Consider the following 13,746-nt stretch of genomic DNA (forward strand, 5'->3'; position numbering starts at 1 on the left):
TCAATTTCATAAACCTTAGTCTTCTTTAAAACTCTTGTACCTCCTTGCAGCTGAGACAGCACTGGCAGACTGTACACAAACAAACCTATTAGGACAGTGTACTAGTATGCTTGTCACTGCCTGAACAGGTGGCATCCTGTCTTGGAGACATCACAAGGGGAAAAATTGGGAAGGAGAAAGAAAATAACTAAAAAAAGCTCACATCCTCTTTTTAAAAAAAGTTTTAAATTCAAAGGACAAATATGGTTAATAAGATTTATTTCTTAGTATCAGTATATATTATCCATAGCATCACCTGAAACTGTAATCATTCAATAATGACAGAAGTTAATCACCGAGATAAAAACCTCACAATTATCGACTTAGTTTACAAATGCTACAAAAAAGTACATACGTTTGTAGTTCATTACATATTCATTACTATTTCCATAGAGTCTTCAGAGTAGAGAAAAATGCCCAGAGGTCAACCAGAAAAAAAAATAATGGACCATTTCCCTCAAAATATAGAAAAAAAATATTTACATGAAAAAGATAACACGCCTTATTGTGTTTGTTTACCAACACACATGCTGTTATATCATAAATCACACCCAATCACATCATTGGGTCACTTGCGACATTATCCTGGCTCTTTTGGTTCCTCGCCACCCCTAAGCAAAGTAAATCCCTTCCAAATGTAATTCTTTAAACAGTCTTGTTATGAAACCAAGTACAGCACCAAGTGCCCTGGGAAAACTGAGATGAATGGGGGATCAGAGGGAAAATCATCCAGTGGTTGGAGTCATATCCGACACAAAAAAAGCTGGGGTTGCTCTGCTCGGGAGCTTGTCGGAGACCAATCATTACCCAGGGACATTGCTGCAGGAGTTCCTCAGGGAAATGTGTGCTCAGCCCAACTATCAGCAGTTTCATCAATTACCTTTACTCCATCATAAGGTCAGGAGTGACTTTATAAGAATGATTCTGTAGTATGCAGCAGCATTCACAACTTCTCTGTTAATGAAAAAGTCCATGCCAGCCTACAGTAGAACCGGGACATCCAGGCTTGAACTGACAAAGTGGCAGGTAACATTTGCAACACATAGGTGCCAGGTAATGATGGTTTCTAACAAGAAACACCCAACCAGCTCCCCCTCACTACCGTCACAGAGTCCCCTTTATTAACATCTATGGGGTCACTATTCACCAGAAGCTTAACTGGATCAGCTGAATCAACACAGTGGCTGCAAGGGAAGGCCAGACACTGGGTACTCCGACAAGTGGTTCACTTTCTGACCCTTAAAACCTTTCCAGCATCGATAAGGTTTTCCGTCACACTCCTGACTTGATCATCACTTGCCTGAATGAATGCAGCCATAGCACCACTCTGGAAGCTCAATACAATCCAGGATAGAGTAATTGGTCAGTAACCCTGCCACTGGAAACAACATCTACCCCCACCAACACACGTGGAAATATAAAACAACCATTAATTACCTGCTAGAACACATCCAAACTGATGTTAGACTAAAGAATCACTGACACCATGCATGCTCCAAACCTTTCCCACACATGAACTTTGAGGAGAAATACATGACAAAAGTCTAATTTTTAGGAAATCACATATTTTCTTCTCTATTTTAAAATCATTTTTTTGAATATGGTTGACAATCTCCTCTTCATTTGGCTCATTACTTTCAAATGCAGAAAATATAAATATGTACTTTAAGGGCTATTCTCCAAATGTAAAACAAAAAAAAGCCAATTTTTTTTGCCAATCCACTGGATTTGGATGATTAATAGTCAAATGGTTAATGCTCATCATCTACCCAAACTTCCATACATTGAATAGTGTAGATTTTCACCAATATTTAAAAATGTATAAATTCACACCTCTTAATATAATTCACCATAAAAAGCATGTCTAGAGATACATATATGCATGGTCTGCAAACATTTTCTTTCATTTATTTCTAGAACATCACATTCTGTTAACTGTTGCGTTTTATTTATTCCTTATCCCAGATAAACTCTAAAGGGACATCCTTCATTCTTTCTTGGAAAATCCTGTCAAACATCTCAGATTGAGCCACAGTGAAGTGACTTTTCCAGTCTCCAATTGTACCTGAAAAGAAAAATGAAAATCCATGAAAATGAAAGTCATAATAAGCAATTGAGAACAAAATTGAAAAGAAAATTGAGGGAAGTAGTTATCAAAAGTATGACTTCTTATTTTCTATTAGTAATACACAGTCCTCCAATTATTCTCCAATTTGACTATTGTCTGACTGCGTCCATGTATGATATTAAAATTGATCAGGAGCAAATTTGGAGATTATCTGTACAATAATAACCTAGTAAACAGCTGCCAACGTGGATTCAGAATGGAGAAATCTTGTCTAATCAAACTCCTTGGGATGGAAATTCCTTCAGGCCCATTTTCGATCTGGAAATGGGTGCCACGCGCCCCCTAACCAGGGAACCCAAGGCCGGCCTAAAATTGGGCCTCCACAGGCAGCTTGCTCACTTTAAAAATATGAATGAAGGGCTGCTTGCCTCTCCTGCAATGGCTGGGAAGGGATGTGAAGTGGTAACTGGGGTTGTGGGGGGGTGGGGGGTGGGTAGGAATGTAATCTCGAGTGCTGTGGAGTTGGGGGGAGCATTCCTGCTCCTCCTAGCTCCACAGTTATGATTTCTGAAATTCAATTTAAAAAAAACTTACTCTTTGTTGGTAGCTGTTGCTTAGGCTGCAGTGGCCACTGAAGAATCCCGGGTGGAGCAGCCCCAGCTCGTGCTCTGCTCAATATACTCCAATTTCGACAATGGGGCCTGAGACGGGCATTAGGCCCTTCATTTATATCTGTAAGGAGCCTGAAAAATGGCCCGGCCTAATATCGGATCAGGCATCCTCCAATCATCCTTTGACCATGGGACATTGGGCTCCAAAATTGGTCCTTGTTGTGCCTATGTAAGGAGTCTTACAACACCAGGTTATAGTCCAACAGTTTTATTTGAAATCACAAGCTTTCGGAGGCTTCCTCCTTCATCAGGAGAGTGTATCTGACGAAGGAGGAAGCCTCCGAAAGCTTGTGATTTCAAATAAAACTGTTGGACTATAATCTGGTGTTGTAAGACTCCTTACATTTGTCCACCCCAGTCCATCAGCGGCATCTCCACATCATATTTTAAGCTTGTAAAACAGGTGCCATGAGGTCCAATTTCTACCCCCATGACCTCTTTGAGGAAGTAATAACCTGGATGACCTTATCACATGTTTGTATCTAGACTTCCAAAGTGTATTTGATAAAGTTCCACACATAAGGGTATTAAGCTCAAAGCTGTGAGGATTCAAGTACATATTGGGACTAGATAAGAAATTGTCTGAAGGTAGAAAACAACGGGTACTTATTAGAGGAGTTATCATGGGGTGGAAATGCTATTTGGGGTATCCCAGGGTTCAGTGTTAGAACTACTAATTTGCATCAATGACTTGGATTCATAAGCTCAATGCAAATTGGTCAAATTTACAGATGATACCAGACTGGAAAATAGCAAATGTAACTCCTCTATTCAAGAAAGGAGGGATGCAGAAAGCCGGGAACTACAGGCCAGTTAGCTTAACATCTGTCATAGGGAAAATGCTAGAATCTATCATTAAGGAGGTTGTAGCAGGGCACTTAGAAAATCTCAATGCAATCAGGCAGAGTCAACACAGCTTTGTGAAAGGGAAATTGTGTTCGACTAATTTATTAGAGTTTTTTGAGGAAGTAACAGGCAACGTGGATAAAGGGGATCATGTGGATGTGATGTACTTGGATTTCCAGAAGGCTTTTGACAAGGTGCCACATCAAAAGCTACTACACAATAAGAGCTCATGGTGTAGGGGGGTAACATATTAGCATGGATAAAGGATTGGTTAGCTTACAGGAAACAGAGAGTAGGCATAAATGGGTTGTTTTCAGGTTGGCAAGATGTAACGAGTGGAGTGCCACAGGGATCAGTGCTGGGGCCTCAACTATTTACAATCTATATCAATGACTTGGATGAAGGGACCAAATGTATGGTTGCTAAATTTGCTGATGACAAAGGTAGGAAGGAAAGTAAGTTGTGAAGAGGACATAAGGAGTCTGCAAAGGGATATAGATAGGTTAAGTGAGTGGGCAAAAATTTGGCAGATGGACTATAATGTGGGAAAATGTGAACTTGTCCACTTTGGCAGGAGGAATAGAAAAGCAGTATATTATTTAAATAGCGAGAGATTGCAAAACTCTGTGGTACAGAGGGATCTGGGTGTTCTAGTACATGAATCACAACAAAGTTAGTATGCAGGTACAGCAAGTGATTAGGAAGGCAAATGGAATGTTGTCATTTTTTGCAAGGGGAATGGAATATAAAAGTAGAGATGTTTTGCTACAGTTGTACTGGACATTGGTGAGACCACATCTAGAATACTGTGTGCAGTTTTGGTCTCCTTATTTAAGAAAGGACATAATTGCTTTAGAGGCGGTTCACTCGACTGATTCCTGGGATGAGGGAGTTATCTTATGAGGAAAGGTTGGACAAGTTGGGCCTGTATACACTGGAGTTTAGAAGAATGAGAGTTGATCTTATTGAAACATACAAGATCCTGAGGGGATTAGAAGGGGTAAATGCTGAAAGGATGTTTCCCCTTGTGGGAGAGTCTAGGACTAGGGGCCACGGTTTAAAAATAAGGGGTCTCCCATTTGAGATGTAGATGAGGAGAAATTATTTCTGAGGGTCATGAGTCTGTGGAACCCCCTTCCCCAGAGAGCGCGGTGGAAGCAGGGTCGTTGAATATTTTTAAGGCTGAGTTAGATAGATTCCTGATTAATAAGGGAGTCAAAGGTTATAGTAGGTAGATGGGAAAGTAGGTTTGAGGTCACAACCAGATCAGCCATGACCTTATCAAATGGCAGAGCAGTATCGAGGGGCCAAATGGCCTACTTCTGCTCTTAATTCGTATGTTCACTAGGCTGAGCAGTGGAATCAAAGAAGGCAGCTTAGAAATCACAATGAGTTGGACAATATGAGTTAGCAGGCCAAATGTAATGAGGCCAAATGTAAAGTACTGCACAAGGAGGAAAAATGGGCGACACGAGTACTCCATGAATATTGTTCAAATAGCCAAGGGTGAAGTTGGAAAACACCTAGGAGTTTTACTTAGTTACCTAGACGACTAACATCTCCATCAAATGCAGAGCAACAAAATGAACAAAACCAATAGAATCTTGAACCACATAGCCAAAATGGTAGAATACAAGTCAGAGAAAGTCATAATCAAACTATGCACTACTCTGATCAGACTACAGCACGAGTATGGTGTCCAGTTCTGGCCACCGAGACACAAGGGAGACATTCAAGCATTGGAATCATTACAAAGCTATGAGGCTGATTCTTAATGATAGGAGTCAGTTATAAAGCGAGATTAGAGAAACCTGGGCTTTTCAGCCTTGAAAAGGAGATATCTGAGAAGTGGGGGCCCGTTTTAATTGTTCTCACCAGGTGGGTTGGTCACCCGTTTTACCTCCTGCCCAATTTGCCTTTCCATTCACTTTAATGGAAAAGATAAATTGCGGTCGGGGGGGGGGGGTGGAAATGAATAACTGGCCATCGACCCGTTGCCTCCTGTTTCCCACCCGGTGGGAACAGTTTAAATTGACTGATCTCATTGAGGTATACTACATAGTAAGTGGTATGGAAAAGGTAAATCCAGAAAATTATTTTAGATTGTGTGAATAGTACAAAAGGGACACTGATGCGAACTAGCAAAACATAAATTTAGGACCAATATCAAGATGCTTTTGTTCGCACAAAGGATGATCAACATATGGAATGGACTTCCAGATATAGTATAGTGAAGGTGAAAACCTTGCAATCATTTAAGAAACAACTAGATTTTGCAATGGTGGATTTTAGGGACTTTCTGGATGGATGAATTAAGATGGGATGAATGGCCTTCCTCATCCATAATTACAGTGTCATCTTTTTTCATACATTTAGCTACAGCTTTTATTGGAGGAGGAAATTCCTTGGGACACAATCCCGTATAACTGTCGGAATCGTGCTTGCTGATGCCCCCTAGTGCTGACCCCACCAGAATTTGCAGGGTCAGTGAAAGGGAACCTAATTAGCATGGGGAAGGCAGGCACAAGTGCCACTATGGGCACGTCACATGCCTGCACCATGCGACCAGAAACTCCAGCACCCAGGCTCCCACTTTCCCCAACTATATTAGTCAGCTCCTGAGCATGGAAGCAGATATCAAAAAATAACGTGTTTCTTCAAGGTTTCAGGCCACTTGCGTGACCAGAAGCCCACCAGTAGGGCCTTTACCTGCCTATGAGGCCAGTAAGCCACCCAGCCTTCACTGATATGCCAGGTCCCGATCGAGCCAAAGAGCAGAATCTCCTAGCGTAGGGCGTCCCCACCCCTTGACACTATCTGCCTTGTAAGGGGTGGAAGGAGCTTCCTCACCTTACAAGGCAAATTGGAAACTTACAGAAACAGTGGAGAACAGTTTCCAGAGAATCCAGGAAACTAGTGGAACCCTTGAGGAATTTCTGCAACTTGGTCTTTATGTTGTTAACATTTTAATACCAAGTAAAATGAGCATTTTTCAGTTACATAATGTTTAAGATGTATAAAGAACTTAAGAAAGCGAGAGGAGAATGACCATTTCATTCTTCTGCAAAGATTCCCAAAGCTAAATTAAGTAAACCTCCAGCATAGCTATTTTTTAAAATCACCTTTTTATCCAACATGATTCATCCTTGATCCTGCCTTAAGTCACGACCATGGTCCCACCAGTTTACAAAACATCACATTTCACACAGTACTTAATAATTTCTATCTGTACTCATCCTCATAACAAACAACAGCTATTCCTAACCAGAGAGTCGTGCAGTCTAATTTAAAGAAGTTAACTGATGCAACACTAACTACTTTACCAGAAACCCTACTCCACGGGTAGATGTTACAAATTCATACTCCAATCACAAAGCTTTGTGGAACAAGAGTGCTCATTAGGAACTTGGGCACTGAGGTTAGCATGCACATGACTTTGTCCATTAATTTTAATGGGAGGAAAACCTTCCGAATGCGCTGACCTCTATTCCCAAATTCCTGATGTGTTCCCATCACGCAAAGCAGTGCGCCAAGAGCACAAATTCATAAAATCTACCCTGATGTGCAAAAAAAAAAATCATACCCGGTACCTTTTCGAAGAAATGCTCCATCTGAGGATTTTTTGGGGATTCCTTCATAGTTGGCCATTGGATTCTTTTTCATAATATCGAACCGGCAGTGTTCCATCACACTGTCGAGTTTTTCATCATCCAACTCTCTTCCAACAAAGTTGCAAATTTTTTGTACTGATGCTCTAAGGCCCTGTTGGGCATAGATATAGTAAACAGTTACCTATCCTTGAAGCTTAAGAGTAGCAACAGCTTCTGTGACATTTGACAATGCAGTACCTCCCATATTATTCACTGATTGCCAGTAAGAGTACCGAATTAGCAGCAATGTTAATAGAATGATTAGGTAGGAGAAGCAACTATTGATATGTACTCTACATGCTTAACCCTAGGTTTTTAGAATTGAACTTGCCAAAGTTCAATAGAAATGTACTGATTCATCTCAGGTCCAATGTTATGAATGGCAGGAGTTGATAATACTGGGGGAAGAATTGCTCTGGTTACTATGAACAACATCGCAAATGCATTAAAAAAGTGTTTTTGATTTTACTACGAGAACGAAATGGTCTTTTCTTTACGAGTTTGCACTCCCGGCGTGGACCCACACCTGCCAGAATTGCATATCCGATGTTCCTCAATCATTTTTGTTCATTAATTCCCAATATCTGCTTGCAGCCAGCGAGGCTCCGTGCCGGAAACATGAACTCATGAAACGACCTGTACAGAAATTACAACAATTCTTCTCCATCTTCCTTTTTTAGAGGCTAACTAAGATTTGTCCATTGCCCTTTTCTAGGATTTTAGTCTTGGTTTTGAAAACATGATTCGAGCAACTCAAATGAATATGTTAGTGCACTGGGGCTAACACTGGTCAAAAAGTTCATTTACGCTAGGAGTGCAAACTCGTAAAGTAACGACCATTTCATTCTCATATGTATTAAAATCATAAACACAACTTTTTTAACGAATGTGTGATGTTATGCATAGCAACCAGAGCAATTCTTCCCCCAGTATTATTCATTCCTACCATTCATAGCATTGGACCAGAGATGAATCAGTAAATTCCTAAGTTGGCAAGTTCAATTTTAAAAACTTAGGGTTAAGCATATAGAAAGTAGCAGATATAGCAATAGGTGCTTCACCTACCCAGTTATTAGCAATATTAATTATAGAATGATTTGGTACTCTTACTAGCAATCAGTTAATAATATGGGAAGTATTGCACAGCGCTCAGATAATGCGAACAGACAAGCACAAAAATGCAACACTTGCATAATTGCATTACCTTCTTCATCTCCTCATAGGTTAGGAATAAGAAGTTGAATTCATCCTTGTGAGCATACCACTCCCTGATATGGTCAAACCAGCAGCTGAATTCCACTGTTAGAGAAAAGAAATATTCAAAATTATATTACATTTCAACTGATTTAATAATTATGGACAATGACAAATTAGAGTATAGTTTTAGCAATCTGTAAACATTTTAAGTAATTACAAGTGATCACATTACATAGGAACACAGGATACAAGTCCACAGTTTATTTTTAAAGATATTATGGGATTATTAATTCACTTTTTAAAAGTTATAACAGTGATGAAACTGCACTATCACACCTTGCTGTCCCACACATTTTTCAAGACTGCACCATTGTTGTGGCCTTGCATGCAGCAGAGTGTATTGGAAAAAGTGTGAAAAATTCTGCAATGCTTCAGTTTAGAATACTACTTTCCTGGAATAAAACTGAAAAGATCAGCCTTCCAAACCTGTAACATTCATCAATGAAAATGCTACCATGCTGATTCACGAGAAAAATAAGAACTCAACAAATCTACCCATCCTAAATAGTTTCTTTCAACATAACTGTTTATCGCATATCAGAAATCCTACATTTCATTTCTAAGCAGCACATTTCTGCAATTACATAACAACAACTCGCATTTATATAGCGCCTTTAATGGAGTATACAAACCAAAGTGCTTCACAGGAGGATAATAAAATAAAAATTGGCACCAAGCCAAAGGAGGAGATATTAGGCCAGGTGACCAGAAGTTTGGTCAAAGAGGTAGGTTTTAAGGAGCATCTTAAAAAGAGAGGTGGAGGTTTAAGGGGGGGGAATTCCTTAGGGCCTAGATGACTGAAGGCATGGCTGCCAATGGTGGGGCAAAGGAAGTGGGGGATGCACAAGAGGCCAGAGTTGAAGGAATGCAAAGCTCTAAGGGTTGTAGGGATGGAGGAGGTTACAAAAGATAGGAGGGGCAAGGCCAGGGAGGGATTTGACTGCAAGGGTGAGAATTTTTTTTTTAAAAAAACAAGGCTTTGCTGGACTGGGAGCTGATGTAGATCAGCGAGCACAGGGGTGATGGGTTAATGGATCTTGGTGTGAGTTAGGATACAGGCAGCAGAGTTTTGGATGAGCTTAAGTTTATGGAGAGTCTAAGAGAGCATTGAAGTAGTTGAGTCTGGAAGTAACAAAAGCATGAATGAGGGTTTCAGCAGCAAATGGGCTGAGGCAGGAGTGGAGTCAGGGGACATTAGGGAGACGGAAGTGGCCAGTCTTTGTGATAGAGAGGATATGGGGTTGGAAGCTCAGCTCAGGGTCAAATAGGACGAGGTTGCGAACAGTCTGGTTCAGCCTGAGACGGTGGCCAGAATCGGTGGCTAGCGAACAAAGTTTGTGGCGGGGGCCGAAGACAATGGCTTCAGTTTTCCCAATGGAGGAAATTTCTGCTCATCTAGGACTGGATGTTGGACCTGCAGTGTGACAACATAGGGTCAAGGGAGCTGGTGGTGAGGTAGAGCTGGGTGTCGTCAGTGTACACATGGAACCTGACGTGTTTTCAGATAATGTTGCCGAGGGGCAGAGTGTAGATGAGAAAAAGGAGGCCAAGGATAGATCCTTGGAGGACTTCAGAGGTAATAGTATGGGAGTGGGAAGAGTGGGCATCGCAGCATATTCTTTGGCTATGTCTGGATAGGCAAGAATGGAACCAGGTGAGGATAGTCCCATTCAGCTGGACAATGGAGGAGAGGCGTTGGAGGATGATGGCGTGGTCAAGCATGTCAAAGGCTGCTGGCAGATCAAGAAGGATGGGAAGGGATAGTGCACCACGGTCACAGTTACATAGAATGTCTTTTGTGACTTTAATTAGGGCTGTTTTAGTGCAATGACAGGGTGAGGTTCGAACATGGAGTTGCAGGAAAGATGGGCACAGAATTGGGAGGCAACAACACATTCAAGGACTTGAGAGGAAAGGGGCGGTAGTTTGCAGAGAGAGACGTTTACAATATCAGCTAGCATGGGGGGACATGCAGGGAAGTTGGGTGGTCAGCAGTTTCGTGGGAATAGGATCAAAAGAGCTGGAGGTAGCTCTCAAAGACCAGATTAGCTTGGAGAGGGCACAAGTGGAGATGGGAGAGAAACCAGAGAAAGATGAGAGTTCCGGGCTAGGGCAGAGGAGGACCTTGGGGGAAGTTTGACTTGGTGGGTAAGCGGAAGGGAATTAATGATCATTTATTGTGGAGAAAAACAAAGCACTATCCCATTGTTCTAAAAAGAAAATTGGGACCCCTGGTAAGTCGATTGTTTTTAGTTGATCTTAGCAGAAGCTGGATTAGTGGGTGGGGATAATTGATCCTGGGCACACAGATCCAATTCATATATTTTCTGTTCTTATTTTTATATAATACATGAATTTTATATTATTTATTGTTAAAAGCAAAACTTCTGGACAATTGGAATGACATCACCACATTATCACCTCAGTTACATAGAAATTACAACATGGGAACATGCCATTTGGCCCAACCAGTCCATGTTGGTGTTTATTCTTCACACGAGCTATCGTCCTAATACTAGGACATTGGTGCCTGTCCTGTTCCCATATATCTTTATTCCCTTTCCTTCAAATCACTATCTAACCTATTCTTAAATGTTGACATTGGGGCAGAAATTGCTTGTGAAATAATGAGCTCAACAGTGCTCACCGTTGTTAGTGGCAAAATGGAGGAGCAAGTTCCGGTGTTCGCACATGTGCGGCGAAACAGGGAAATCCGGAAATTGCTCCTACTGGTTCGCCGGCGATGTGACAGCTTCAAATTAAAAGGCATCTTGCCGGCTGCAAATAGGGAAATCATTGAAAAAGGTGCAAACTTGCTCATCTGTCCAGCTGTAAAGTAACTAATATCGCCACAACAGGTACGCTTAAAAATACCAGGTATAAACTAAGTTTTAATAGCCCTTCTGTCCCTTATTTAATTCAATTATTTCTTACGTTTTTTTTTGCTGTCTATGCCAGTTTTGACAATGATTTTAATGCCCTGGTTTTAACGTTGGAAGCCTGCAGAGGCAGTTAGCGCAGCTTGTCAAAAATGCTGCAATCTGATTGGTTGAGGGGAGAGATCGATCCTCTCACTTCTCCCAGGGTCCTAGCTTCACTTGAACTGATGCTGGGCTCGTCCCCGCTTTCTATTTGAGGAAGTGCTCAAAGTAAAGTCAGCGGTAAGTTAGTGGGTTAATTTAAGTCTAGGGAGCGGCAAGCAATTTCTGCCCCGTTGTTTCTGCTTCAAACACTAACTCTGGTAGTGCATTCCAGTCTCAGAACCCTCTGTGTAAAAACGTATCACCTGCTCTTTGTCCTAAATCTCTTACGTTTAATCTTATACCTAGTTACATGTACCCACCCAAGAATGGGCTGACACATTCATCATCCATTGAAATTATGGCAGAAAATCTGGTAGGCACAAAAGTAGGCAGGGACTCATTGTAACTGATCCTCTCACTTCCTGCACCAGCTGCCTGAAAATGTGGTAAGTTCAAGTGGATAATGTAATGTACAAGTCTTATTTTTCATGGATGTGTAGTGAATCATAGAATTTTACAGCACAGAGGGAGGTCATTCAACCCACTGTACCTATAGCAGCTCTCTGAAAGAACTATCTACTTAGTCCCATTCCTCTGCCCTTTCCCATATATTTATCATCTACACTTTCAAATTTATTATAAATTCTGCTTAAACAGCAGTGTATTCATCTATACCTTTGGTAGGTCCCAATTTCTTTATCCATTACTCTGATAGCTCCAAGTGTGTTCAACCATCCTTCTGATAGGTCCCACTGTGTTTATCAATCTCTCACAGTTCCCAGGACGTATCAATCACTGATAAAAACATTGGGACCTATCAATCCTGATGGGTCCTAGTATGTTTCACTCTGAAAGGCCCCAGAATGTTTCTCAAATCACCCTGATTGGTCCAAGTGTGTTTTTTCATTCCACTGAGTTACCACTGTGTTTATCAATCCCTCTGATAGGTCCCCCTGTGTTTATCAATCACTCTCACAGCCCCATTAATGTTTATCAATCCCTTTAATAGGTCCTAGTGAGTTTATCAATACCTCTGACAGTTGTATAGGGCTTTAGTGAGACCTTACCTGGAGTACTGCATACAGTTTTGGTCTCTGTAGTATATCTCTCAAGTATATCCTTCTAAGGATATACTTGCCTTGGAGGTAGTGCAACAAAGGTTCACTAGATTAACTCCTGGGATGAGAAGGTTGTCCTATGAAGAGAGGTTGAGTAGAATGGGCCTATATTCTCTGGAGTTAAGAAGAATGAGGGGTGATCTCATTGAAACATAAGGTTCTGAGGGGGCTTGACAGGGTAGATGATGAGAGATAGTTTCCCCTGGCTGGAGAGTCTAGATCTAGGGGTCATAATCGCTGGATAAGGGGGTGGCCATTCAAGACTGAGATGAGGAGGGATTTCTTCACTCACTCAGAGGGTTGTAAATCTTTGGAATTTTCTATCCCCAGAAGGCTGTGGATGCGGAGTCATTGAATATATTCAAGGCTTAGATGGATAGATTTTTGGAATCTAGGGGAAATCAAGGGATATGGGGATTGGGCGGGAAAGTGGAGTTGAGGCTGAAGATCAGCCATGATCTTATTGAATGGCGGAGAAGGCTCGAGGGGCTGTATGGCCTATTCCTGCTTCTATTTATTATGTTATGTTCTGTAGGGCATTCCATGTCCAACAACCTTTTGTGTATAAAAAATCTCCCAACCACGCCTTTTTTTTGTGATATATTTATTGAGTCTTCAACCACGAAGTATATTTTCCTGATTTACCTCAAAACCTCAATTTTGGACACCTTCATCAGATCTCCTCAAATGTTCTCTGTTCTAATGAAAAGAGCCCCCATTTCTCTAATCTGCCGTCATAACTAAAGTATCTCATCTATAGGTAACATCTTATTCAATCTCCTCCGCACCCTCTATCTTTCCTAAAGTAGGGTGCCCAAAACTGAATACAATATTCTAACTGAGGCCTAACCAATCATTTGTATAGGTTCAGCATTACATCGGTTTTCATACTCTATGCCCTCGTTCAGAAAATCTATGACTCCATATGCTTTATCAATATGGTCTCCCACTTTAAAGACTTCTGTATCTGAACCCCCATGTCTTTGATCCTCTACATCTTTAAAATTTTCACCATTTGGTTTATAGGTCATCTTCTTATTCATCCTCCCAAAATGCATTACCTCACATTTTTCT

General features: G+C 41.2%; 1 protein-coding gene across 5 annotated transcripts in view; it reads right to left on the minus strand.

The window, feature by feature from the left end:
- Positions 1-241: 241 nt before the first annotated feature.
- LOC137321890 (amine sulfotransferase-like) overlaps positions 242-13,746 on the minus strand; it is a 46,966-nt gene continuing 33,461 nt past the window's right edge. For all 5 annotated transcript variants that reach the window (XM_067984717.1, XM_067984722.1, XM_067984721.1 and 2 more), the window contains exons 5-7: positions 8,479-8,573; positions 7,215-7,386; positions 242-2,104 (exon numbers count right to left, since the gene is read on the minus strand). In XM_067984717.1, coding sequence (XP_067840818.1) covers positions 1,989-2,104; positions 7,215-7,386; positions 8,479-8,573 — 383 coding nt within the window. In that variant the 3' untranslated portion in view covers positions 242-1,988. The remainder of the gene's footprint in view (positions 2,105-7,214; positions 7,387-8,478; positions 8,574-13,746) is intronic.

The sequence above is a fragment of the Heptranchias perlo genome, chromosome 5, assembly GCF_035084215.1.
Source record: "Heptranchias perlo isolate sHepPer1 chromosome 5, sHepPer1.hap1, whole genome shotgun sequence".
In the NCBI taxonomy this organism is placed as follows: Eukaryota; Metazoa; Chordata; class Chondrichthyes; order Hexanchiformes; family Hexanchidae; genus Heptranchias; species Heptranchias perlo.